This window comes from Cyanidioschyzon merolae, chromosome 17 (genome assembly GCF_000091205.1).
Source record: "Cyanidioschyzon merolae strain 10D DNA, chromosome 17, complete genome".
NCBI lineage: Eukaryota > Rhodophyta > Bangiophyceae > Cyanidiales > Cyanidiaceae > Cyanidioschyzon > Cyanidioschyzon merolae.
This window is the reverse complement of record NC_010143.1, coordinates 608,123-635,728: the sequence shown is the minus strand read 5'-3', so window position 1 is coordinate 635,728 and position 27,606 is coordinate 608,123. Positions and strand designations below refer to the sequence as shown.

At 54.6% G+C, this 27,606-nt stretch overlaps 8 protein-coding genes across 8 annotated transcripts; 4 read left to right on the top strand and 4 right to left on the bottom strand.

Moving 5' to 3' along the window:
* Positions 1-1,043: 1,043 nt before the first annotated feature.
* CYME_CMQ248C (hypothetical protein) lies at positions 1,044-1,397 on the bottom strand (the record flags this gene model as incomplete). The annotated part of the gene is made up of 1 exon (XM_005538113.1): positions 1,044-1,397. The coding sequence occupies one exon, from the start codon at positions 1,395-1,397 to the stop codon at positions 1,044-1,046; it is 354 nt and encodes a 117-aa protein (XP_005538170.1).
* A 1,516-nt stretch (positions 1,398-2,913) lies between these two features.
* CYME_CMQ247C (plasma membrane H+-ATPase) lies at positions 2,914-5,778 on the bottom strand (the record flags this gene model as incomplete). Its single annotated transcript, XM_005538112.1, has 1 exon — positions 2,914-5,778. One exon carries the CDS (start codon positions 5,776-5,778, stop codon positions 2,914-2,916), a length of 2,865 nt encoding a protein of 954 aa, XP_005538169.1.
* Positions 5,779-9,163: 3,385 nt separating this feature from the next.
* CYME_CMQ246C (hypothetical protein) lies at positions 9,164-9,532 on the bottom strand (the record flags this gene model as incomplete). The annotated part of the gene is made up of 1 exon (XM_005538111.1): positions 9,164-9,532. The coding sequence occupies one exon, from the start codon at positions 9,530-9,532 to the stop codon at positions 9,164-9,166; it is 369 nt and encodes a 122-aa protein (XP_005538168.1).
* A 333-nt stretch (positions 9,533-9,865) lies between these two features.
* Positions 9,866-11,425, top strand: CYME_CMQ245C (hypothetical protein; the record flags this gene model as incomplete). The annotated part of the gene is made up of 1 exon (XM_005538110.1): positions 9,866-11,425. The coding sequence occupies one exon, from the start codon at positions 9,866-9,868 to the stop codon at positions 11,423-11,425; it is 1,560 nt and encodes a 519-aa protein (XP_005538167.1).
* Positions 11,426-11,935: 510 nt separating this feature from the next.
* On the top strand, positions 11,936-13,573 carry CYME_CMQ244C (hypothetical protein; the record flags this gene model as incomplete). Its single annotated transcript, XM_005538109.1, has 1 exon — positions 11,936-13,573. One exon carries the CDS (start codon positions 11,936-11,938, stop codon positions 13,571-13,573), a length of 1,638 nt encoding a protein of 545 aa, XP_005538166.1.
* Positions 13,574-17,364: 3,791 nt separating this feature from the next.
* CYME_CMQ243C (N-ethylmaleimide sensitive fusion protein) lies at positions 17,365-19,578 on the top strand (the record flags this gene model as incomplete). Its single annotated transcript, XM_005538108.1, has 1 exon — positions 17,365-19,578. The coding sequence occupies one exon, from the start codon at positions 17,365-17,367 to the stop codon at positions 19,576-19,578; it is 2,214 nt and encodes a 737-aa protein (XP_005538165.1).
* Positions 19,579-20,917: 1,339 nt separating this feature from the next.
* Positions 20,918-23,884, bottom strand: CYME_CMQ242C (WD-repeat cell cycle regulatory protein; the record flags this gene model as incomplete). The annotated part of the gene is made up of 1 exon (XM_005538107.1): positions 20,918-23,884. The coding sequence occupies one exon, from the start codon at positions 23,882-23,884 to the stop codon at positions 20,918-20,920; it is 2,967 nt and encodes a 988-aa protein (XP_005538164.1).
* Positions 23,885-24,978: 1,094 nt separating this feature from the next.
* CYME_CMQ241C (probable plastid-specific ribosomal protein PSRP-1 precursor) lies at positions 24,979-25,872 on the top strand (the record flags this gene model as incomplete). The annotated part of the gene is made up of 1 exon (XM_005538106.1): positions 24,979-25,872. One exon carries the CDS (start codon positions 24,979-24,981, stop codon positions 25,870-25,872), a length of 894 nt encoding a protein of 297 aa, XP_005538163.1.
* Between the last annotated feature and the right edge of the window lie 1,734 nt (positions 25,873-27,606).

Below are 27,606 nucleotides of genomic sequence, written 5' to 3'. Positions count from 1 at the left end.
GCACGTCCTGCCGGTGAGCGCTCGAGCGAGCGAACGACACACACAGACACAGACACAGACACAAATACAAACACGAAGACACACAGATACAAAGTAGATGCACGTTTCGAACTAGACACGCGTCTCTGACGATGGGCATGCGTGCTTCGAGATGTTGTGTCCTTTTTGTCCTTTATGGTATCGGTCGGATCCAGGGCATGGGTGCGCTGTCCGCATCTCGCGCGACACGCGTAGTGCGCTGAACCGGGGTCCCGTGGTCATCGCCAGGCACGATGAATATCCTCCATGGTACCGATTCATGGAACACCGTCATAAATCCCCATTCACAGAGGAATAGAGTTGTCGATGTAGATATACGGTGTTGCAGCATTCCTGGATTGCTGTAAAGTTCCACATCAGTGCCTTGATGAGCTGGAAACTTCAATTCGCTCTTTCCTGCGCTCTGATTTTTTCTTAGAGAATCGTCAGCGTTTCAGCACAATGCCCACACTGGGTACTAAAGAATTCTCTTGACAATTCGTTTCGTGCAAAACAGCTGGACGGTTCAGAAGCACGAGAAATTTTCGGATGTTGAACGCGGCGCCCAAGTCTTGGTGCAGAAGGTGGTCGCGCGCACCGCTGCTCGTGGAGTCAGACCATCGCAAGCCTCCCGCCTGCGATTGCCTCGTCATCTATCTTTCGGGCACCTTACCGTACATCATATAGGGCATCCAGCTCCGTTTCCCTCTCTTCTTCCACATGTATTTTACCGTGCTACCGTGCTCGTGATTCGTGTATGTCGTCGTGATCGTATTGATGGGAATCGTGCAGCATCGAGTCCAGTACTCGTAATACGTTTTCGTCGACGGACCCGGATTGCATCCCTACACCGCTAAAGCATGCCCAGCAACGCGAGCTACCTTCACCAAACGACACGAGTTGTCTGTTGTGTACGTTTTCAACTCACTGAACAAGTTGGCGAAAGCATGTATCTTGCCTCCGTACACCCGAAACCGTCGATGGCACTAGCACGATCTCATGTACTTCTGCCAAAGATCGACCGCTCAAGTCACATGGACGCTCATGTACTCACTGAAGCGAAGAATCCACTCCATCGGCCCCGAATATTCCGGGCCAGTAGAGTGAGCGTATAACGGGAGCAACGCCAGCGGGATGCGCCTCATGAAGCGCTCGAGATTGACCCGCATCTGGTTCTGGAGGTTCGTTTCGATGCTTGCGGTCATTGGCATGATAGACGTTCCCATCGTCGACGTAGCGCAGCGACGCGTCAGGATATCCTGGGAATCGTGTGTGGCAATCCCTGATCCTGCTATCAGACCGTATTGCATCCTCCGTCGCGAGCGTCGGTCGTGCTGTTTCACAGAAAAAAGTTTGACCGAAATATTCCACAGGAGCATGGACAGCTAGTAGCCCGGTGTCCAGAACTGGTACGAGCTGTTACTTGACGATTTGCGTCAACACGAGAGAAGCTATACGAGACTTCATCGAGCTCGAAGCCAGGCGCACCCTAGAGGCGTCCTGAGTCTTTCGGAGTACCGGATGCGAAACGACTTGTCCATGGACTCGTAGACGTGGACAAGGCGTTTGACAACAGCGAGGTGCCTTCGACGCGATAGAGCCGCGCAGAGAATCCAGGTACGGAAACCGCTCAACACGAACCTCAGCCGCGTTCTACTTGACCGCTTTCGAACGACGGAAAGCGACGTTGTCTACGAGCAAGACGGAAGAATCTGGGATGGAGAATTCTCAGAGTGCTTCAACGATGGATGATGTAATGAAGGATCCTGTCCAGTTGGCGATTCGTTGGTGAACACACCATGGACTCGCCGCTTGGCCTGATGTTTACGGAATGCTCGCTCGTCTCTTGTTTACGAGCAGCGGTTTGCCGTTCTACAAGTGCCCATATCCAAATCTCCGATTTCTTCAGCATAAAGCCTCTTCGAGTCAGACGAAAACCCGACCCTACCGTTGCCGGTATTCGCTTCTCACAACGAAATCGATAGTGCAATGTTCACCGCGCGTTGCTCCCTCAGAGAAGCGTGCTTTAGAGGTTGTCGATTCGCGTCGCTTCACCGCCGTTCTTATCGACGGACCATAAAAATTCCATTCAACAGCTTTTTGAGACTAGTTCTTAGAGAACGTATGAAATAAAATGGATTGACACAGAGAAAATTGTGCATATAACATTTCATACGCTCTGTTTTCGGTGCACGGCGTTCAGGAAGAACACGACGCGAAGCGTGATACATCCACCTGTTGAACGCAGAATGACTGACCCGTACAGGCAACGTCGTATTTCACGCACGCTGGCAGTTACGTCATCAAGTATTTCCGCGACTTTTCTCTAATCTACAAAATACATTCTTTTTCCTGAATTCCAGTGAAAAGACAATCAAAACGAAACCCGTTTGCTGGTTCAGGTATACCAGAATTCACTGACGATACAAAGACGGACCTGGCAAATTCCGCATACCGAGAGGAACAAGCCCTGCGATACCTGCCCTGACGCCATTGCCGTATGCGGTGCGACAGCCGAATCCCCATCGATCCGAAATCCGCATCAGCAGCATCCCCGTGAGCCGTCGAGATACGGAAATGGTCGCTTCTATCGCACACGGGATCGCTTACCCGGCATAGTGCTGCAGCTGTGCCCCTATTTGCGATTGATTTCATGCACGACGCAAACTGGTCTCGACGCTTTCGCTGCGCGCGCTGGAAAACAAGACGCCCTGGATACTGCGAAGCACGAGAAAACCATATTGCGTTCAGATCGGGTTTATAATCGCGATGATCTTTCCATTAAATCCGCCGCATTTTCAGAGGAATCACGAAATTCAAGTTTCCATCACCATGAGAATTACAAGAGACGCAGACGCTTGGTTTCATCCAAGCGCAAGGCGCCAGTGAAACCTCTCAGTCCAGAGAGTTCACGTTCCTCTGCAAGGACGCTCGATAGGCCTCCATCGAGCGATGCACAGAAGCGCGAGCCTGTGCAGCCTCAATGCTGCTCTTGGGCATGCGATCCTCGCGTCCGTGCTTAGAAGCGTCAAAGCTGAACATGCGCCTGGCTGCAAAAAGCTTATGGATGACCGTCTTGTCGCCGGTGATGATCGAGCGTACGCCGATCTTGACGAGATCCATAGGAGCGTACCAGACTACATTCCATACCCAAACGACACCGGCCCAGCCCCAACCTGTTCCCTCGATCTGGGTGAATCCCCAGTTCGCGTATACGCAGATGAACGTCGCAACCAGCTGGGCAACCACGAACGCACACATCAGCAATAGACCGGGGCGATCCATGAAAAAGAACCAGTGTGCACGAGTAACAAAGATGAGAGCCTGTCCGATGATACTGCATTGCAGGTATATGATGGAGTGCAGCTGGAAATAGTTTGGATCAGGCTTTGGTGTTTTCAGCCATGGCAGCTCCAGTTTGAAGGTATCATGCCAGAACTGCGTCTTGAAAAGCGTAACGTAGAATATGACGGTGCTTGCTGTGAGGTAGAGCCCCAGCGACGACGCCACGATGAACACCTCTCGCAGATTCCATCGTTGCGGGATCGGACTTGGCTTGACTCGGTCTTTGCTGATCGTCATAATTGTACCGTCGTTGAGATATGCAAGAATAAGAACCATGAATGGCGGCATATTGAATCGGAACGCCCAGACCAGAACCGCAAATGTCACGACAATACGCACCGTCACTGAGCACGCGTACATGGAATAGTTCTTCATACGCTGGAAGATTTGGCGGCTCATGACCATCGCGTGTATGATGACGCTCAAACCAGGTTCCGTGAGCACAATATCCGATGCACCGCGGGCCGCGTCTGTGGCACCCGCTACTGCAATACCCACCGAGGCCCTTTTCAGAGCAGGAGCGTCATTGACACCGTCACCTGTCATGCCGACCATGTGGCCACGCTTCTGCAGCACTTCCACAATCCGGTACTTGTGCTCTGGGAAGACACCAGCAAAGCCATCCGCGCTTTCGACAAGCTCGCCCACACTGGCGCCGAGCTCCGTTGAAGCGCGCTGATCGCTGAAGTTCAGAACGTCGCAATTGAAGATGTTTGTGCCCATTCCCAAGCGACGAGCGGTCTCTTTCGCGATAGCGAGCTGGTCACCAGTGATCATCTTGACTTCCACACCCATTCGAATAGCTTCAGCAATGGTCTCCTTGGTGTCATGTCGGGGCGGGTCAAAGATCGGCATGAGACCGACCATTGTCCACGGACCAGGGTCACCGTGCGGCTCGCCAGACGGCACCTCTGCGACTGCAATACCAAGTGCGCGGAAACCACGTTTCGCAAAATCTTCGATGTGATAATGAACATCCTTTTCGATTTCGTTCTTGTTGTGTGCAAGACCAAGGATGATTTGTGGAGCTCCCTTCGTAGCTTTGTAGATCTTTCCATCGCTGTTATCCCGATATGTGATTTCCGTGCGCTTGTCCACAGGATTGAAAGGATGGAAGTCCAGCTCCTCGATACCTTCGCGGGCCATCTTGGGGTCCGGCAAAGAGTTCACGACCGCAAAGTCAATCGCATCCTGATTTTCTGTTCTGGAAGCACGCGATGCGAGGATCATAGCCTGATCCACGGTGTATCCATCCATAGTGAAGAAACTTTCCTGGTCAATCGTGAGCTTGTTCAGGGTCAGGGTACCAGTTTTGTCCGAGCAGAGAATTGTCATTCCCGCGAGCTCCTCCACGGCAGTCATGCGCGTAACAATAGCTTTGTGTTGTGCAAGTTCGTGTGCACCGATCGCCAACGTGACAGAGAGAACAACTGGCATCGCGATGGGTACACCACCGATCAACAGCACCAGGATATTGTTGATTCCGTGTCGGTAATTCTCTAGATGTATCGGCCATTGGGTGACAATGAGCAGGAGCACAAAAGTTCCGATCCAGGCCATGCAGTACAAGCCAATGGCCGACACGATTTGCATCAAATGCGAGACACTCTCAGTCTGATTCACCAAGTGAGCTGCTTTTCCGAAAAACGTGTTCATACCGGTTGCAACAACAACGGCCAAGAACTCTCCTTGTTTGACCACTGAGCCCGAGTAGATCATGTCTCCTTTCTCTTTGCCAACCGGAAGGGACTCACCGGTCAAGGCTGCCTGATCTATTTTAATATCCTTGCCGCTCATGATGCGCGCGTCGGCTGGGACGATATCGCCGAGCTTCAGGGAGACAATGTCGCCGATAACCAGCTCTTTGGCTTCGATCTCGATCCACTCACCCCCTCGCAGCACTTTCGCTCGTGGCGCCAGCGCATCCATGAGCGCTTTCACAGCGTTGCCTGCATTCCGTTCCTCGATGAAACCGATCGTCGCGTTAATCAGCAGAAGCAAAAGGATGCCCACAAAGTCCTCCCAGTCTGGCGTTTTGCCTCCAGGAATCGTCAGGAAAATAGCGACTAACGCTGCGGCCTCCATCACCCAGCTCAGAGGGTTCCACATAAACATCAAGAACTCAAGAATGGGATTCACTTTCTTCTCCGGCAACGCATTCGGACCGAACTTGGCCAACCGACGAGCTGCGACGTCGGGTTTCAACCCCTCACGAGAGGTCTTCAGACATGCCATCACATAATCCAGATCGTCCTTTTCGAGGTCAACGGTTTCCAGCATGCTCATGGACAGCGAGCGCTTGTCCAAGCCCTCGGGAAGAGGTTTAGCGTCACCAGTTTGCCCAGCGGAGCCGTTTGCGCTGGTCACTTCCTTCCCATCATGGGATGAGGAGCTACCCGACTCAACGTCGGCCATTTTCGTGTTCACAGAAACACTTGCTTTCCTTCGCAACACAACGCGCCGTGCACCGTCACTGTGTTAGAGGACGTTACACGACTCACTTGCTCTCAGTGCACCAAAAACCCAGTCCAAGCACCAAAATCGTTACCAGTTTTTAAAAAAGAAAGGTTTGGTTTGTATTGCAGCAACTTGCAAGTACAATCCAGCTCAACTAAACCCACGAAAGAAGGTCTTGTTCGTAAACAAAACCTAGCACGAATACCGCAAACATGTGCGCATGCAGGTGTGCACGCATGCGCACGCGCACGCGCATGCGTGCCGTCGCGATCCGGCCAACGAGTGGCTCAGTGCGCGTAACGCAATCGCGCTCGCGGCTCGTCGAGACGCCGTCACGGACGCATGGAGGCGCATTCGCGTGCGTGCGTCGCCGTCTCCAACGGCTGGCATTCGCCGTTGAGCGCCATCGACGCTGCGCAATCGCTCAACGCGCACGTTTCATGATCGCACGTTGACCGGTACGCGTGTCGCCGCAAGTGCGGTCGCGCGATCGCGCAGCGGCGATGGCGCTTGTTTGCGGGGGCATGTATAGGATTGTCGCAATCGTTCATATCAATTGCGTTCTACGCTCCAGGCGGGTGCCATCAGATGCCTTTTCGCGGTGTATAGCAGATGCTTGCCAAGTGCGTTCATTTTCGAAAATAAAAATGCGAGAGAAAAGCATGGGCGTGCGATTCGGGGATCCCGGAGGGTCGTCCCTGCCGGATTCAAGAGAAAAAGAAAAAACTCTTCTCGCCGATCATCGAGCGATGAAGCGCAACTGACGGAGATGAAAACGGTTGCAGATACGCGAGAAAAGATGTTCGTTCGACGGGACGATGACGAGACTGCAGTGGCACTGAGGGCGCGAGCTCTACCAATTCTTGCAATGGTGTGTCCAAGCAGTGTCAATGCACGCAACGAGTTCATGAACCGAGACTTCAACCACGCCATCAATATCAGACGATTCATGGCGTTCGAGACGAGACCCGAAGCGCTGACGCGATCCAATTTTATCGAGGAATCTCTCAGGCTCGAGGCCTCCAGGGAGAAGCTGAGACCGATAAAAGCGGCCGATCAAAAAAGGCTGGGAAGCATCTGCGCGTGGGTGTACGTATGTCCACTTGATAATCGTGGGACATTTTTCGTGTCACTGATTACGATTGTGAACGTAATCCAAGTATATCCCCGATCGCTAGGTGGATATACGTATCGAAGGGAGTATCGATGACGCCGGAGAAGACCTCAAAGTTCCATCAGTTACCAGCATCGATGCTTCCGTTTAGACAAACTGGTTCGTTTGTGCGATAGTCTGGCTGGTGAACCTAAGTGCCGACGGTACACTTTTCATTCGTCCATGTACGTGATAGCAATCATTTGAAGAGATGAGCTTCATCGATCTGAGAAAAGTCGCCCATCATTGCGCCAACATCTGAGCTGTGTTCCCCAACAGAATAGAGGATTGATCAGGCATCGGACCCTGGGAGAACTCCGACTGGCGCGGAAGTTCGCCATAGCATTTCTGTTTAGGTGCGGAAAGGTCTGCATAGAGACAGATGCTCTGGGCAATTTGGACGCTTTTGGTCTCGGGGCGGAGACTGCAGTACCTCTCCAGGGATGGTTCCACGCTCCAACGAACCCAGACCAGTGTGTCACCAAACTAGAGAGGCTCGCTGAAAAGACCCTCCAGGAGCCGAGCATATCTTAGGCGCTTGCTGCGACAATGGATACGGCGCCTGATCCAGTCATCATTCAAGGACGAAACGGCGTTGCGGTGCCATGACGGATGCCAGTTCGATGTGCACGTTTTGCGGCACTGGACCGGGACTCATCTTTCGCCTGGGCGGCAACAGTCTACGCACGCAGGTCTGCTGTCGGAGCGGCGTGGAAAGATACGCTAAAGAGACTCAGCGACCAGAGCAGAGCCTGGGCGCGGAATGCCGCCCTCCGTCGTCCAAAAAGAGCTGTGTCGCGGTCGGGCCGCGCGGGTTTCTCCTCGACATGCACCACCGGGGCTGCGCGCAGAGCACTGACTCCGCGGACGCATCTGTTCCGCGGGACCTCCCGTCCAGAATGTAGCGCCCTGTGGGCGAGTCAGGCCCACTCAGGTTGGCATTTTGGTTAGATGTTGTAGCCAATGCAAGAGATTCCCAGGAAGCTGGATACCAAGGGACGTGCTTGAATACTCCGAAACTACCCGCTGCGAATAGCGCACAGTCGCAGTGAACAACAGTTGCACACGAAACCGAAGACGATTCCGGGCGCGGTATTGCACCTGGGCCCTGCTTCGACCGCGGCTGGCAAGAATGCCATGAGACCCATTCAGACAGTTTTTCCTGCACGCTTTTAGTTGCATGGCGAAGAGGTAGAGACTTTTTCCTTTTGTGGTGGGTTCCGTGAGACCAAGTTCCGTGCCTTTCACGAAAAAGCATTCGACTATATCCACATACAGAAGCCGTAGCCCGACAGGTGGGATTCGCAGCTGAAGCTGGGAATGGGCTTCGATGACTTGCGTAAACGAGAACGCATCACCATGATGCAATGATCCAGAGGGGCCAACTCCTCCAGATGGGATCCTGTATCGGTAAAAAGAACTTTGCACACCTGCAGCGCAAAGTCGATGCTCTGCTCTCTGTAACAAGTCGCTCGATGTTTCCTTGTCCGCTCGTGCATCCGTCAGTGAGCGGCACGATTATTCTAATCAAAGATTTCATGGAAACCACTTGTCGTTACTGTCGCAACGGTTCTGGATGTCGCCACACGATCCAAGGAACACCACCGAAGCGTCGTTATATTCAGCGCGCTCTCTACAGCGGACCGCGTTTCTTTCGGTAACAGCACCGATCCTGGCGCCTGCCATTGCCACAGCGCTTGCGCAGGCGACACCGGCAAACAAAACCTGGCATCGTGCGCCCCGGGACTGATCATACGAGTGTTGCACGCTCGACGTGATGTGCGTACTTTACTGCAGAATCTTTCCTATTGCAACCACATGCACTAGGTTCATGAACCCGTTCACGTGAACGTCCGCGTCGAATATCTCCGCTATGGACTCGGACTGCAAGAACGTTAACAGCGATGGATTCACCAATGAAGGCTTTTTTGTCGAGACAGAAACGCTAGCCGACACATTGTGAACGGTTCCGCCGCATACCCCATGTATAACAACGTCAGTTTTCTGGTTCGACAAGAGCACTCCGCGCTCCGGGACGAAAACCTCTCTGAACCGCGATACAGCGCGAAAACAAGTACAACGCGTAGCCTCCACCCCAGCGTTTTGACAGATTGCTCTACGTGGCCCTCCACAAGTCTCCCGTCCGACTGCACTCTACAGATAATACGACGATGATCAGCGAGAGAAAGTCTACGGACCGCGCTTCGCCTGATGTAAACCAGTTGTAGGCAGTTTCTGCTGCGTGCTTGGGAGCACGAGCTCACGAAGGCGACGGTATACCCGAGCGCCTCCCCAGAAGCTAAGACCAAGCGCTGCAACGGGCAATAGTGGACTAGCTCCAGCCAACGTCTCGCGAGTCCTACGGACTACAACGGAAACCGCTCTCGAAAAGGCAGCGTCCACGGCGTACAGCGTCCGTTCTGGGTGCACTATTGTGGCCTGTACCAGTGGCTTCTCAGCTAGATCTCCACAAACGAGCCGCGTCTGACGAATCACCCGTCTCAGCGTCGTCTCTGACGTATCCGGTGACGCTGCAGCCGCTTCCCGCTCCGACGGCATTATCGCGTAAACGTATACGAGCCGGGGATCATGCAACTACCAGCATTGGTGCAGCACATGCTGCCCATCCGGCGCTCCTACAAGGGACGGCGTCGATTGCAAGCGCAGGTCCTCTTTAGAATCTGGACAGAAATAGCCATAACATCCTCTCGTTTCTGCCGCAACTCGGATGCGCTGCACCCAAGCGGCTAAATCAAGGCGCGTGAATCAGCGGCGGCTGGACCTGTGTGGACACGTGTCCAGCCGTGGACGAATCACGCATCTGGCGCGAACGAGTCTCGCGGGTGTCCCGTCGTATCTCCAGCTCGTACCAGGTATGCAGGTTAGTCGGCCATGTATAGGCGGTGCTCGCCAAACAAGCAGCGTGTTTCAGACTTGAGCAGACGTTTCTGTGCACGTGTCCGTTTGCGGCTTCTTTCCCGTGTAGTTTGGAGCGTGCTCGGCGTCGCGGTGTTGGTTCAGATTGCCGTCTATGAGTGGAAACTCTACGGCGGAGGGGTCCGAAGCGCCCGTTATGCGTTGCGCGAGTTCGAGAAAGATCTGCTCTCTCGCCGATTGCCGTTGTTTGTGAACGGAACCGGTACTTGGAGTGTCTCGTACGCTCGAGTGCGCGACGCTGTTCTGAGAGTATCTGGTACGGAGCGAAGGGTGTTCGTGCTGTGCCGCTCACTCGACGCCTGCCGTAGCAGCTCGACAGCTGACGAAGACGCGCTTCTCCTGAACGAACGCACGCTTTTGAGAGTGCGCACCGCATATCGCTCCGCGTACATATCAGTACATTTCGTCGTGAATGAAACCGAAAAACGGGCATTCGAAGCAGAATGCCAGCGAACAGACGGTGGCTGGGAGCACCGGACAACCCTCTATCAACCGCTGACTCCCTTCGTGATGAAGAATTTGGCTCACTGGACCTTCGATCTCGTTTATCCTCTTTACGTCACGATGCGGCTGCTCAGTCGCAATCCGCTAGATTGGGTCCGTCAGCGTGTCTACCCGCCGCGTCTGATTTTCGATACAACGAGCTTGGGACGAGCGGGCCGCAGCGCTCTTCGGCTTCCACCAGATGGCCGTCGCCTGCTGCACCGCCTTGGCGGCATCAGCACCAGCTTGACGCCGAATCTGGAGTTCCGATCCATGGGCAGAGCTCTGGAATCGACTTTTTGTTTTCGTGATCTAGTACTTGGTGCGAGGGAGCAAAATCTCAGGCACTCAAACTGGAATCTCCTGGAACTGTCCCGATCCATGGATGCCCAGCGGGGAAAGCTGCTGCGGGCATTCAGCGCATTTATGCGGAACGATGCAGACCGCGAGTGTTCGTCGAAGTCAGTCGATCGCAAACGAGTGATCACCCCGAGTCACGACTTATTCGGAGAGCGCCCGCAACGCGACCAAAACCGACACACTATATGGATTCTGGGGCGCGGCTCTGTTCGACGACAACTCCGCAATGGAACAGCACTGGTCCGACGCATACCGCACGCTCAGTATGTTGAGGCGTTTGGCAATCTGCCATGGTGTTTACAATATACCATTATTCGAGATGCGAGCGGCATTGTCGCGATGCACGGCGCTGAGTGGTCGTACTTGTTACTCGTTCGAAAACCATCCCGTCTGCGCAGCGTTGAGCTTTTCCCTCCATGCGCGGCGCCACTGACCTTCTATGCGTCGATCGCTAGATATCTCGGCGTCATGCACCATATGAAGCTGCAAACGAGCAATCGAACCAGCATGGAATTCGATGTGCGTTACCCTCAGCAACGCACCTGCCTCGACGCGTACCGCAATCACACAAGTGTACGTGGCACCCTACCGGGGCGATGTTGCCTCGACGCGAACATCGTCCTTTCGGAGTATGACCAGGAACGAATCGTGCGCTTTCTTGCGGAAGATTAGATATCATGGCACGCAGTGTTTCTGGTTTGAGATACGCGCTAAGCTCGCTTTTCAGGTTTAGGGTTCCAGCGTTTCGAAAAGCGCCTTGAGAATTCTGCCTTTTTGCCAGTTCCATGCAGGACAGCGACCGAGCATATCCGAAGGGCGCTTCTCGTGGGAACGCTGAAAAGACTGACTCCATCAGCCATTGTGACGGGCTCTGGCGACCAGGTTTCGCGAGTTCCCCCGCGTCGTCCGTGTAAAGCCTTCCAAAAGCTACCAGAGTGACCTCGAGGACCCCTGCGACGTTTACGCTCATATTCAGCGGACGGAATCACCGCTTTCAACTACGAATGCCATGCAAAAGTCCATCGTTGCCGCCTGCGGAGAGACGTTCTGTCCAGAGCGTGTTTCTCGCCACTACTGTATACCGGTTATGCAGGGTTTGTTGGTTGAACGGCATGCCGGTGCGTTGAGTGTCAGGTACGCGCGAACGTATGCACCATCGCCGCCGGTGCGCAACGCCTCTCGATGAGAAACGTGTCTATTCGAAACCCGACTTTCTCCTTCAAAAAATACGGGCGTTCGAGGCCTGTTCATGTCGACGCGCTTCACCCAGAAGCTCTCGAGGTGCGTCACTGCTCCATGGCTGCTGGCATACGGGGTTTAGTGCGACGGATAGAGCGGTCTCGCGAGTTTCTATGGATCCGACTGCTAGGCGGAGTCGTTCTCACCGCGTGGGTGATTCTGCTGTTGAGAGCCTTGGGCGCTCGCCAAGGTTTTCCTTTTGGCTCCCGGCCGACGTCCTCTAGTGGCGTTGCCACAGACGTGCCAGGGCTTCCACCGTTTATGTCGGACGGGGCGGCTCCTCCGAACCTGAGCACTTTTGAAGGCGTTACGAAGTTGCCCTATTTACGTTTGTCGCGAGCCGTCCTTACCGGAGACCAAGTCCTCGCTCCTGCGTCGGTCTCGCCAAACAGCACCGCTACCAGCCACTTCCTAACCGTGATGTCCTCTTACTATAGCGCCTCGCAAAACGTTAAGTTGCTTGATGAAGCTCAGTTCTACGGCGCCCACGCGGACGGAACATCACCGCTGCGGCTGTGCAGGCGTTTCGAGGCGAGAACGGCGGTGCTCACTCGACCGTCGCACTTCGGGCTTCGTAACCTAGCCCATACCACTGTGGACTACCTGTATCCACTGGTTGCAACGTTACTCATGCTCGAAAAAGTGAACCTTGTGCGTCACATTGAACAGGACCCGACGCTGTATCCGCTGCCGTTTGTGGTTGTCTTCGATCTGCGTGACATCGGGCAGAGCGGGTTTCCACCGAATGGCGGACGCGAACGACTCCTTCGAGTCATCCGTATGATCCATAGCCTCGTTGAAGATGTTTATTTCATAGGAAGAGATGTTGGACTTCCCTATCCCGTGTCTGATGCGGAGGGTTGGTGTTTTCGCGACCTATCTGTTGGTGCGCGCGAGCAACCCATACGGAACTGGGACTGGACCTACAATCCGAATTCGAAAGGCCTGAATGGAATAAGTGCGTCGGAACGCGCTGCAGCGAACGCGCTTCGTCCATGGTTACTGGAGGCTTTTCGCCTCGCCACATTCAAGTTTTTCGAGAAGGAATGTTCGAAGGAGCATGTGGAGCGCGCAAAACAGCGTCCAGCGCGGCCAGCCGTCGTTCTGGGACGCAGCTCGCAGCGGCGGCGTCTTTTAAACAGCGATCAGCTGGCAGAACGACTCGATGCAGACTACATTCCCGATTTTGGGGAACTCTCGTGGTGCGACCAGTACGTCGCGGTGCACCAGCGTCGCTCGTTGATCGCGATGCACGGCGCAGAGTGGTCGCATTTGTTCTCGCTCGGGAAACCACGCCATGTGGTGAACATCGAGCTTTTTCCAGCTTTGGCGCGAAAGCCTGACATGTACGCTGCCTTGGCAATCATGCTCGGGGTATCGCGCCATGCCATGGCCCAAGTTCTGCACCTGAACGGGACCTCATTCGATCCAGCGTATCCGGGGCACGAGGCCTGCATTCGCATGATGGAACGTCATCGACCGATGTCCGCAGAGTGCTTATTTCAGGCAAACCTTGTTCTTCATGAAAGCGAAATGGATCAGCTGCGCACCTGGCTTGACAATCACATACAACGGGACTAGTGCGCGCTCCGGTGATGCTCGTCGGGGTTGATGCATAGCGCGTTTACTCCAGCGATGCGTCGATGCGCGACTTGTTCCATGGAGGCTGCAGCTTGCGGCAAACTTGCATGCAATTTCGGCGGTACGGATGCTATGGATATTCCGCGACTATCGCGCAGCGATATCGGCCCCGAAAACGTGATAAGCACGCCGCAAACTTGCCACGAGTAGCGCTTGTTCCAAGTTCAACGCTTTGGCAGGTTCCAGACGTAAACGGTTTTCCCGAAAGGCTACACGTGATCCCAGGAGCTTGAATATGTGGAAAAAGAGCGCTCTCTCTGACACAGGCTCCCTGCTCCGCACTGTGCGGGGTGTTTGGAGCGCCTGCGCGGCGCGCTGGTCACCAAGAGGCTCGCAGGCGATGCGTGCACGAGGCCCAGGACACTAGACAAGAGAGCGGTGGCGTGCGGTCGCTCTGTGGGGTGGTATGGATGGTGATGACCGATAGAAGTTGGGAGGCCAGGAGCAGCGTGCTGAACACTCTCCCGAAGGTCGATAAAACATCGTGGAATCGCCGGGGAAGTCTCCTGGTTCGTGTGTCGACAACCCTGCTCTCTACATCCGTTTCAGATGAAAATCGAGCACTGAACTGCGCGCTCTGTTCCTGATTTTTCATTTCTTTCTGGTTTTTTTAGATGCACAGCCCCGATATTCAAAGTATATTGGTCAGGGGCCTACGGATTCCTACATAGGCTTCAGATTTTCGGTTGTGTTTTTGGGCAGTTCTTTTCTGGTTTCTGCTGCTGGAATGCAGTACGTCATCGAAATCAAGATGATTCGCAACGCCCTCCATCAAGCATTTCGTAAAATAACCGATATCAGAATCCAATTCATTGGCAGAGGCCTCCGCGCTTCTCCTTTTCGTACGTGAACAGTGCCCAAATCACACATTGTTCAATTTTTGATCAATCTGCTTTGAGGCAACTCGTGGGCGCTGCAATTCGTGCATCCTGACTGACGAGGAGAAAAAAACTCGATGACATCCCTGGTCGACTTCTGCACAAGCTCATGTGGAAATTCCACACCATGAGCCACGTCGAAGAATCGGTTCGATTCGAGAGATAGTATCGCCTCACTTTGTGGCTATCGACAAAACGTAATTCCACAGCAGCTGCATGATGTCTCTCACGAGACACGCTCGTAGAGGCTCCTTTCTCTTCTGCTAGCATGCCAACGGGTCTTGGACTCGCACTTGGGTCATGGCAGCGATCGCCTTGAGTCGAGCGTGCGTCACTGCTTTGCAAAAAAGGGAGCTGAGCCGGATCCAAATCTCTCGACTTGTTCACCTATCTGGATTTTTCTTCCCATACTTGCTTCATCAGCGACAAAATGACATTTCACAAATGATTCATCGAATGGGAGTGTGCACGCTTGCGTGTGCACCAGACCGCGTACTCGTGGAGTGAATCGTCCAGAAGATCGCACCTTTTGCCTATGCATGAGGTACACCGAAAACAGCTGGGAGCGGCGAAATCGCGACTTGAACGCTATCACCACCATTTGTCGACTGCGTGCGACACTGCCTGATAGGAAGGAGAGATTGACGAACCTAAACCAGGAGATACGAGAGAGGGAAAGGAAGCAGTCGCAGAAGAGGCCCATCAAGCATCAGTGCTGCTGACACGGGGAAACGATCGAAACCATAATCCGTACGCCCGAGTTTTGCGGACTGGACCTATAGTCTTTCAACTCATTTTTGTTTCGTGCCGCCTGCGACGTACAGCAGGATATTGAAATGATCATGAAATGTGCCGTATAGATCGCAGAAGATTTGCGTGTACGATGTATATTCTTTACTGATCAGTACAGGGAGGACTGCATTCCTGACTCGGGTCGGTCATTCGGCGGTGCTCAGATCGTTGACGAACGCTGAGAAAAAGCGTTCCATGTTCTCCGCGCCGAAACCGAAACGGTCACAGACTGCTTGCAGTCAATGGTAGGAAACGACTCATTGAAAATGTTCCTGGAAGCAAGAGCAACGATTGTGGCCAATAGGGGCGTCTCTCTTTCTCAGCCGCTCGTTCGTGTGGTGCTGAAAACACTGGGTTACAGTTGGAAAAAAGTCGTAGTTGACACATGGCCATCTTGCACAGATATCGCGAGAACAGCGTTCCTGGAACGTTGGGATCGGTACGAAGCAGGGCGACGTTGGATTGTTTTTTCATTACATGAGACCTGCTACCCTCGAAACCGTCAGAGCAGATATGGGGTATCCGAGTACAAAGAAACGTTTGTACGTACGACGAAACGCGGAAAAAACGAAGACGCAGTCCGTTCTAACTGCAGTGGATTCATTTGGCGACCTCAGTTTCGCTCGTGGAGAAGGCTCATGCAACAGCACCTATTTTGCCGAATCATTGAAGACTTTTCCCTCACGTATGGCGACGTCCTTCTATTGGACAGCGCCGTATTCCAAGATTCCCCTTTTGTTTGAGCTTTTGCCGAATCTGTCGGAGAAACGAGCTGCTATTCATTCCTCTGTATGCCCCGTGGCTCCAACCGATCGAAGAATGGTTTTCTTGTGTGAAACGCAATGATCCCTCCATTGGGCGAATCGCTGAAGCGCTCAGCACGTTCAGGTCGAGGCACATGTCGTCTCTCTTAAGCAATCTGTTCTCCCTGCGGGACAGTACTCACCTAAGGGCATAATGCGCTCCGTTCAATTGAAGAAATAAAAAATCGAATGGAAAGGTATGGATGTGAATTTCGTGCTTCCTGGAGGCTCGGTGTCACCGAGTTCGCCAAAACCCCCAAAATCCTCTTCGTGCTAACCATAGAGCGAAGAAGAACAAATGACGAAGGAAAAGAGGTTAGATGGAGACAGAAAATCTGCTCGCAAGACGGGGCAATGATGAGGCTGTATTCGCATTGAGTTTCCGAGATCAATGTATCCTTGCGTTGATGGGTTCCACCACAGGCAATAAACGCAGGGAGCTCGTGACCCGAGACCTCAACGCTGCCGTCAATATCAGACAATGTGCGGTGCTCAAGTCGCGGCCCGAGGAGCTGGCGGGATCCTTCGTCATGGGGCAGCCTCTCCGGCTCGAAGTGCGCGCGCGCGCGGAGAAACTGAAACGAATAAAAAGCCACCGAACAAAAAACGCTGGGAGGCACCTGTTACTGGGTTTCCGTCCACCATCCTTAGCCGACACTCTCTGGGGTACGGCATAGCCGTTCTATGTCCATGCCCCGACCGCAGCGGCGCTACAAGCGCTAATGCGTGTGCTCACGACATGCACGATAGAACGTACAAAACCACCAGTGTATCCGAGAAAAGAGTGGGTTATGGAACTTGGAAGTAGGGCGTGGAACCATTGATGCTTCACAGCGAGCTGATATCAACCGCGCTGTCTGCAAACGCGGGCCTATGTACACGTTTTTGTCACACAAAAGTATTGTAGCGTTAGGGAAAACAGGCGATGGTCATCCCAGCGCTGGACACGCGTCATTCCAATATCGAGTCCGCTTGATTCAAATATATTCCTTATTGTACCCTAATGGTACAGTCTTTCACAAAAGCAGTGCAGCAACAGCGCGCATGCCGTTTCGTGCTACGCGTACCGTTTCGCGTTCTGCGCACTCGCGAGCAGCACCGCAACTCGTGGAGGGCGACGTCCGTCGTGCGCATCTTCATCAAGCTAACTGATCGAGGTAGTTTTCGAGCAGGTTCGTTCACTAACCAGTTGCGTCGGAACCACCGGCACTCGCAAACGGACGCGGAACAACCGCACCACTGAGCGCTACGTAGCGCTATGGCGTTGACGCTTCGCGTCGCGGCCTGCCCCGGCCAAGAGCAGGCAAAAACGAACCGAGTTTTCCTTCATCCCCAGGACTTGGCACAGTTGAGGCAAGCTACATTCGTAACTCTCGGTACGGAATGGGCGTACCCGACCGCTGCGGACGCTGCGGTCGAGCGCGGTACCGTTGGTCTGAACGCGGTTCAGCGACGTGAGCTGCAGCTTGCCCTCGGCGACGCGGTGCCCGTGCGCACCTACACGTTGACCAAGGACACACATCACGCCGTTTCCGCGACTTTTGAGATCGATACTGTGGTGAAGCGACGTTCACTGGCAGCTCCCGAGTTGTCCACTGACGAGCTCGAAGCACTCGCACGCAAACGCCTGGTGCCGTTCGTCATCAGCGTAGGACAGTCAGTGGTGCTTGATTACTACGGCACGCTGTTGCTTCTAGTTGCTGCCCGGCTGGACGGGATGGCCGCCGCGCCAGACGGCGGGCGACCGACGCCAGTTTCGCCGCTGTTGGCGATGCTCGGCGCAGAGACCAGCTTCCTTTTCGTGCGAGCTCGCGATGCGAACGTACGTATTCGTGGCAGCGAGAATCGGCCTCGCGAACTCTTTCGTGCAGACTTTAACTTTGAACGCATGGGCATTGGCGGTTTGGACAAGGAGTTTTCCGACATCTTCCGTCGGGCGTTCGCGTCCCGAGTCTTCCCGCCAGCAGTGATCCAGAAGCTCGGTATTGGCCACGTGCGTGGCATGCTGCTGCACGGTCCGCCAGGCACCGGAAAAACGCTGATCGCTCGACAGATCGGCAAAATGTTGAACGGGAAGGAGCCCAAAGTGGTCAACGGGCCCGAGATCCTCAATAAATACGTTGGACAGAGCGAAGAGAACATTCGCAACCTCTTCAAAGAAGCCGAAGCCGACTACCTCGCCCATGGTGATCAGAGCGAACTGCACATCCTCATCTTCGATGAGATTGACGCAATCTGCAAACAACGTGGTAGCCAACGTGATGGGACCGGCGTCCACGATACCGTCGTGAACCAGCTTTTGAGCAAGATCGATGGTGTGAACGCACTGAATAATATTTTGATCATAGGGATGACGAATCGGAAAGACCTGATTGATGAGGCGTTACTGCGCCCAGGTCGACTTGAAGTACATATCGAAATCGGTTTACCGGACGAGCAGGGCCGCCTCCAGATCCTTCAAATTCACACTGCGAAAATGCGGGCAAACAAAATGCTTCTCGACGACGTATCACTGGAGGAGCTCGCTGCGAAAACCCGGAACTACTCCGGGGCAGAACTCGAAGGTCTCTGCCGCTCGGCAGCCGCCTACGCTTTGTATCGCCACATTGACCTGAACCAGATCACGAAACCCGTAGACCCCGATGCGGTCTACGTCGGTATGGACGACTTTCGTCGAGCGCTGGAAGAAGTACGACCTGCGTTTGGTGTGAGCATGGACGAGCTCCAACGATGTCTCGTCGGAGGCTTTATTGATTACGGGGCGCGATTGGAGCGCCTCTTGCAGAGCGGCCGCCTCTTTCGTGATCAGGTACGACAAGCGGAGCGCTCGCCTCTCATGACGCTGCTCATTGAAGGTGCACCTGGCACGGGCAAGACCGCTTTGGCGGCCAAGCTAGCCATCGAATCCGACTTTCCCTTTATTCGCCTCATTGCGCCGGAACAGTTTGTCGGGTTCAGTGAGCCGGCCAAGGTTGCAGCGATTGCGAGAACGTTCGAGGATGCGTATCGCTCGTCGCTGAGCATCATCGTTCTCGATAACATTGAGCGGCTCGTGGAGTATGCACCCATCGGGCCGCGATTCAGTAACCTTGTTGTGCAGTCGTTGCTGGTTCTGGTGAAACGAGTCCCGCCTGCGAATCGACGTTTGTTTGTGGTGGCCACCACGAGCAATAGCGAGGTACTTGATGTGCTAGAGCTGCGGTCGGCTTTTCAGGCTAGTCTCCAGACGAGCTGGCTGTTACCAGAGGAAGTCGCAAGTGTGGTGCGCGGTTCTGGGTTCGCATTCGCTTCCGAGAAAGAGCGCAACAAGGCTATTGAAGCGCTCTCGGGAAAACGCCTCGGAGTGAAAAAGACGCTCATGTTGTTGGAAATGGCCAGAGAGACTACCCTCACGGGCAAAGATACCGGCGAATCAGAGGAGAACCTGGTGCGCCTCGATCGACTGTTGCAGGTTCTGGCGGACGTGACGTGACCCCATGGCGCCCAAGAAAACCCTCGTATGTGCACCAGGCAGTGTGCACTGCTGGCAAGGCGACTGCTCGCGCGCCTCCAAGACTGCGAAAAATCCCTGCAGCGGCGTGCAGTCAAAATCCGCCCACCAACGTCTTGTAAAGAGTATGATGCAGCAAACGAGCGCTAGATCATATATATCACGGGCGCATAGCCAGAATGACACTTTCCATACTATTTCGTGGTGCGCATCCGAAATCCTTCCACCAGGGTCATGCACAAGGCGTCACACAGCGTACGGTCGCTGGTTTATCCATCTCAAAGACGCATAACCAGAACGACAGTATCGATGCAATTCAAGCGCAGCGCCGGCATACACACGAGGCAGCGCGTTGGCACCAAAGGTCGTAGCCGCAGCCGGCCAAGCGCCGCTCGCACCGCAGAGCGTTCTAGCAGCCGTGGATGCATTCCTCACATGATACCGAGTCTCTGAGCGCTGCAGATCCTAGTGGAGCGCTGCGTGCAGGGCGCCACGCTAGCGCAAATCGGTTATATGTTCCTGACGCAATCGCGCACCGAGGAATTCTGGTTCGGCGCTTCGATCGTCAATCATTGAAGAAAGCACGAGTCTCTGGAGCCTGGTTCCCGATGCAATCACGCTCCACGGGAATTCCAGTTTGATCTATTGATCGTGTACTGGAAACGAAACGAGTTCCCGCTAACATCGACAATGCATGCACATTGCCAACCAGCATTCCAGACGCTGCGCTACCTACGGCCTGGGAATTAGTACGGACATCAGTACGGGTGTGTTCCAAGCAACGATATTGATAGCAGCAGGGCTATGATGCAGTGGAAAGCGTGCAAGGCCTTGACCAACACAAGGGAGTGAACTGCGGTCCAGAACGAACGCACGCTCAGAAGCATGCTAACCGCGCCCTGTAACGTTTGCATCGCTCACCAAGGCCATCAGACTCGATGCACGGAACGTGTTGCGCAAGTCAACGAATGAATGAACTCGGAATCATCGCACTGGTATTCCAGAGATCATGCATCGATGACGCTTGACTGGGTGTTGGTGCATCCACAAGTCAACGAATGAATGAACTCGGAATCATCGCGCTGGTATTCCAGAGATCATGCATCGATGACGCTTGATTGGATGTTGGTGCATCCACAAGTCAACGAATGAATGAACTCGGAATCATCGCGCTGGTATTCCAGAGATCATGCATCGATGACGCGTGATTGGATGTTGGTGCATCCACAAGTCAACGAATGAATGAACTCGGAATCATCGCGCTGGTATTCCAGAGATCATGCATCGGTGACGCGTGATTGGATGTTGGTGCATCCACAAGTCAACGAATGAATGAACTCGGAATCATCGCGCTGGTATTCCAGAGATCATGCATCGGTGACGCTTGACTGGGTGTTGGTGCGTACGCAGACGGCAGCGTCGTGAGGTCCGCCAACGCCGCTGCGTACAGCGATCGCGTCCCGCCCAGACGCGACGGTGACAACGATGAGGCCGCTCGTTGTTGCGACATGCGAGCAGCGCTTCGTGGCGGCGGGAAAACGTTCCAAAAGCGCAAGGTTTCATCGCCCGCACCGGTTACTATAACGGAACCGTCGGGGCTGGCAGCCAAGTACAGCACACGCAGCAAATGTCCGGTGAGTGTGACCACCTTTTGCATGCTCGGGTATCGCCAAAGCACAATCTGATTCTGGGAATAGCCATGGGTACTTACGAGCTCGTTGACGGCGCGGCTCCAGAGCAGGTTGCAAACCTGGGATCCGGTGTCCACGCACTGGAGCAAGGAGCCGGTGGTTGTGTTCCACAGACGGATACATCGATCCGCAGTGCCGCCGCCGCTAGCCAACAAACAGTGCTGGTGCGGGGACCAAGCCACCGCCTTCACTGCCGCTTCATGCTCTTCAAATCTAAAGAGCGGGCGTCGCGCTTGCGGTGTCCAGATGAAGAGTTTGTTATCGTTGCCTCCGCTCGCGAGTTGGGTTTGGTCGAAACTCCAACGCAGGCCGCAAACTTCTTGGCGATGCGCTTCAAGTGTTCGCACTGGCTCTCTGCCCGCACGAACATCGTGCTCCATGATCGTGCGATCGCGTGAGCCACTTGCGAGCAGCGGCCCGTTCCAGGCGAGACACCCGACGCGTGCCGTGTGTCCGGTTAGCATCTGGGCTGCCTCCTGGCGTGTCGGATCGTACAGATGGACCACCCCGGAGGCTAGCCCAACAGCAATAAGGTCACCGGACGGTGCCCACGACACGGAGCAGACACCTTGGGGCGGGGTATCCAGCTCGCACAGCTTGGATACTTTGGAATTATAGGCGTTCCATAGATAGACGGAATTGCCCAACCCAACAGCGAGGATATTCCGGGCCGACCAGTCGAGCAGATTGAGGTAGAAATCATCCGCGAGATTTGGAGCATCCAATACCTTAAAGGGGACTCTGCTTATTTTCCGCTGTTTCCGTCTCAGGCCAAGCCCAAGTTGACGAGCAATGGTTGGATCCGCTGCAAGCACAGGCGATGTTCGCAAAGCATCGAGACGAATCGGTGAGCCGTTATTCTCTGAGTACTGGCGATGACGCGGCGACGGGCTCGATTCATGCACACTGGTATCCTGACGAGAGAATTCCAGCAAGCTGCGACGAGCGACCACTGGTGTCGCGGACGAGCTCGAGACGTGGCTGGCTCCCGGCGAGGCGGCCACTGGCGAGTTTCTTGTTGCTCGGGTCGGATTCGAGTGCCGGGGCGGCGTGGCCAGTCCAAAGCCGGGTTCTGGACGACGGCCGCTCGGTGGTGGTTCCGTTGGCGATGTACTCTCATTCTCCGCAACGAGTGCATCCATATCGGTAGCGAGCTCAGTGCGCGTCGTATTCACCTCGTGCAGCAATTCGTTCTCCAGGATGATCGCGTACGTGGATGGCCCACCAGGCGCTGATACAACGAATCGCCCGGTCGTACTCGGCGAAATCCCCGGTGTGGAAGTATTCGGTGCAGCACCTCCGGTTCCGCTGGTCTGGGTGAGGTATGCAGCTTCGTTCGCAGATCGTGTAGCTGACTCGATCGTAGCATGTTGCGCATGCGGCGGTAAATGAGCGCTCAGGGCCAGAACCGCGTTGGCGTTTGCTGCGCCTGGACGCGTCACGGTACCGCCCTCTGACCAAGTGATGACGCCCTGAAGCTCTGTGACTCGGCTGCCCACATCCGTGGCAAGCATCCCAGGCGCGAGACTCGAGATGCCGGTGCCTCCGGGGCTTGCCAATGTACCCCGCATGAGCGTTCCTGCCAAGTGTTGAACGCTTCCCCTAAGCGTTTCCATTGAGTAGAGCGCTCGTGGGTCCGCGAAAAGCTCCATTGCCAGATCAACTACCGCCACGTCATCAGCGGCATCACCGAGCTCTGCTGCTGCCTGTAGCAGAGCACGGATTTGCTCTACAGTGGAACTGCGGGACGACGACGAGACGCTGTGGTTTGCATCGCGTTGCTCGCGGTCCATGCGCTCCAGGAGATCCGCGAGCTCTCGTTCACGCCGGCTCTGACGACGTGCCGGGGGCTGCTCTGCCCGCGATGTTCGTGCTGGACGCTCGCTCCCATCATATGCTCCATTACGTGCATCGGACGCTCTGCCAACAGAGAGTGTTGCAAGCAGGGTCTCGAGCTCAGCTCGCACTCCAGCGCGCTCTGCGGCCGCTAGACCCCGATTCGGACTCGTGCCGGACTCTCGAGACGATTCCACTGGTGGCTCGTTCACGCTCCGACCCAGGCGACTTTGGTAAGTCAGTGTGCCCTCATCCGCATCAGGCGATGTTTCTAACTGCAGCGAGCGCTGTCCAGCGCGTTCTGACCCTGACACCAGTAGTGCCGGAGCGCTTGGACTAGCCCCGAAGATATCAGACCAATCCCGCCGTGCGTTCTCAATATACCGCTCGGCTGCCTGCGCCAGGCTTAGTTCCGACTCTATCTGGTGGCCAGGAACGAAAGTCGCAAGCGCCTCGCTCCCCTCAACGTGGCGTGCCCTAGCTGCCATCAAGAGCCGACGCTGGTGCATCGGCGACGTGTCTCGTAGCCTCCGAGACGGACTGGACTCGGTCACTTGTCCCACATCTGAGGCGTTATTCTCACTTTCAGCAGCAATGTCTCGAGATGGAGTGTTCCTACCTTGAAAACTAAGCTCTGTTGCAACCTGCAGTTGAAAGCGCAGTTGCGTGCTGTCAAGTCCGAGCGCTGAGTCACGTTCCCGTACGGGAATGAAACGATCTCCTGAGCGACGGGATCTTCGTGGCGTCCAAGCCGTGCTCATCACAACTCTCTCTTATCTTCCACGATAGACCAAATTGCACCAACTTGCAGCAACATCAACGCTGTTTATAGCGCTGTACGACTGGACAGCATCTCAGCGCATGCGTGCAGTGCGTGCACGCAACACAGCACGCATCCCAGAACGGCCGATGCGTGCACTGCAGCGGCAGACGGCCATATGGCGCGCGCTGCGTGCGCGCGTGATCGAAACGGTCGATACAGAGGCGACGGCCGACGCGAGCTCCTCACGCGTACGATGTGGCATCGATACATCGAAGCAAATTCCTATGGATGCTTTTGCGCTTGTGGTAAAGCTCGGCTTGCTGGCACGTCGCACGCGGCAACCTCCGAGCCTGATATCCCGCTAGGTCTGGCCAAAGGGGTTGCCCCCAGTCTCCGAGGAGCATCCGCAAAGAGCTTGGTACTTGCGGGGTCGACAACTCGATCGTGCCACGGCGCGCGACAGGGAAGACTGCTTTTGAGCCGGTGGAATGCAAAAGCGTCTGGAGGGATATGGTCGTCTTTTTTGCCGGGAGCGTCTAGATACATCGGCGCGTACGAGGTACTCCGGCTAGATTCACCGCTTTTGAACCTCAAAAAAGAAGGGGATTCATACGCACTGCTCTGAATGCTATGCAACGTGAACGTTCCCCTGCACATTCAAAACTCTGTACGCTGAACGTTCACTGTGTCTGCAAATCCGGGAACGTCCGATCAGGATCCTCCGCTCGATGCTAGCGTATGCATTGAGCAGCTACTGTGAAGGGAAGCATGGCTAGCCGCTCGTCGAACATAGGGCCAGGGCCTGGAATAACGGACGCTTTCCCGCATTTCGATAAGCATTGCGCAGTTGCGGGGATTCCTGGTCAATAGAAACGCCCAGTCGATCCAGCACACCGGTCAATACGGTACCAGCAATATCGACATCCGCATGTAGGATGGCGCGCAATCGGTGCTGGTGCGAGCGCCGGCACCCAGTCCAGGTGCGTTGCGACGTTGCGGCCGGCGTCGTCGATGATCTGCCGTCGCGAAAGTATCTCTCGCGGTAGACGCCGCGCGAATACTCGGCCTTGTGTCCAAAGAGCGCCAAACAGCATGGTTTTCATCAGCAGCGTGCTCTTCTCCAACAGAACGCAATGGTTCTTGAAACTGCGTACGCGTAGTTGTGGTGTGTCAGGTGGCCGCCACGGTAGCAGCGTGCAGCAGGTACCTGCGCTAAGCCCGGTAACCAGACTCGGCAACAGTCGCGTCCGAGTCGCCTCGCCGAGGTGTTTGCGCATGAGTGCGCCAACAACCACACCCATCACGGTCACCGGCGATAATATTGACTTGACTTCGGCGCTCCGTGAACATGTTCTGGACAAAATCGGGCACGTAGTGGAAAAGTTTCCAGGACTGGTGACCCGAGTCGAAGTGCACCTGTCTGTGGCGCATAACCCGCGCATCAAGAACGCGCACGACTGCGAAGTGACGGCGTATGCGCGTGGGCGAGTGCTTCGTGCGTCTGTAAAAATGGAGAATATGTATGCTGCGATAGATCTGACAGCAGATAAACTGAAGCGCACGCTCCGAAAATACAAGGAGCGATTGCATGAGCACAGTCCCACTGCAGATCTGGTCGAAGTTGCGCTTTTGGAAGACCGACGGACCCGAGCATCCTCTCCGAGCGCACCTGTGGAGTCCATGGACGGGTTGGCTTCCGTGCCGGCAACGAGCCCTGTTCCGGTGGATGACGGAGCGCCCTACGAAGGTAGCAAGCATCGCCGAGAGGTAGAGTCTGAACTGGAAGAGATGGGTATCGAGCCGAGCCGCGAAGTCGTGCGGAAGAAGCGCTTCCCTATGCCGCTGCAGACAGTCGAGGAAGCGGTACTTTGCTTGGATTACATCGATCATGATTTTTACGTTTTCCGCAATGCCGACACCGGCGAAGTCAATGTCGTCTATCGCCGGAGGCATGGGGGCGTGGGCCTCATCGAACCCGAATCCTAAGTTGATCGAGTGGGCGGATGCATGCGCGGATCCCACGTTTCTCTGGTATTCGTTGAGAATGGAGTTGTAGGCAGACCAGTGAATTCTGAGACGCCTGTACAAGCGCTCCGTTTTTGCTTCGGTTTGGTTTCCTGCAGGTATTCACTTAAAGGAATGTATGCTGTAGATTGGAATAGGGGTCGCGGAAAGAGCTGTTGCTGTCACTGATAGCGTCCGAAAACGTCTTTACTTGTACAAGTCAGTGATTCTACGGCCAGCAAGTGGATGAATCACTCGCCTCGTAGCCGATACCCTGAACGTCGTGCATTCGAGACGGAACTTATCAAACTCGGTTGACACGACTGTCGCCTCGTCAATCCATAATGCGCCATGCGTTCCCTGAGAAACACTAGGAAAGAAGCCACTGGACGTAAAGTCTACTTGCGATTGATACGCACGCTGATGAAGAGACACGGATGGACAAAGCAGTCGGTATGCTCGTATGGGAGATCGCTCCACGTCGAAAAGCACACGATCGACTTGGTACTGGAATGCGAATGCCTTGTACAGGAGGTATGACTGTTCGTCTCACTCGACGAGGCACCATCCGGATGAAATGGTAGATTTGTGCACAGGTATCCAAAGACGGGGAAGCCGCTGCTTGTAATGAGGAGACTAACGAGCAGGAAGAAAACCTGGGCACCAGTGGCGATTCACTCGGATGTTCGCCATCAAACCGTTAAACGGAACGGATTGTTTAAAAACGAGTTCTCCGTCAAACCACCGTTCGTGACGTCTTCTGCCCACATTCTTTTGTCTTGCCCGAAGACGGCGTCGCTTTGCATCGCACGAAAATAGTCAAGTAGAACGCAGCCGAGACGGGTTGAGTGGATCCTCGTGCTAGCGAATGCTCCCTGGTTCAACCATATGGCAGGCGTTTCCTCTGTTATCGAACGGCATTTTTACACACACGGATCGATCGGCGTGTGGTCCGCATCCGTGTCACCGAAGTTCTTCGGCAAGTAATTCTCTGGTACCTCCACCAGTCGTGAACTGCTCGGTTGCTCCTCTGCTCGTGCGCAGAAGCGAGCAGAAACGCGCTATTCGCTTTTGTGGGTATGCTCGCGACGGAGAAGCGGACCAGAAGATATTTTAGGAGCAGAAGATGCGTACATAGAGAAGAGAGCTTCGAACAAAACTTCCGCCTAGGGTATCCTAATCTAGTGGAAAAACGGATGTTGATCATCCTGAACACGTAGATCCCATCCTGCCACGTAAAGTGGAAGGAGAAGAAACAACCGTTCAAGTAGGAAAAAGATCCTCCAAAACTAGGCGACGAGTGACCCGAAGCGAAAGCTGTCGGAGCGAAAAGATTAGTCTGAAACCATCGTAAAGATGCCACGTCCTGACACACATCAACATCCGGTATCGTCGTAAACGTGGTATGTAGGGCACCATTTCGAGTCGCGAAGCTTCTTGCTCACGGAAGTCTCGCCTCAACGCACATCCTCAGGCGACTTCTCGAGAGACTTGCGGACACAAGGCTGCCTATTGCCCGTATTCCTCTAGAAGTTTTCGATGAAAACTACGTGCGGCAACATAGCTCATGCTTTTGACAGAGGATGCTATACGACCTGATCCTGAGATCAGAGGGAGTTCCACACACGCATCCTAGCATACCTTGATAAGTAGCCGTGCCACCCCGGGGATCGAAACACACACAGGTCGGGTGCCGAAAAGCATCAAACCAGGTTC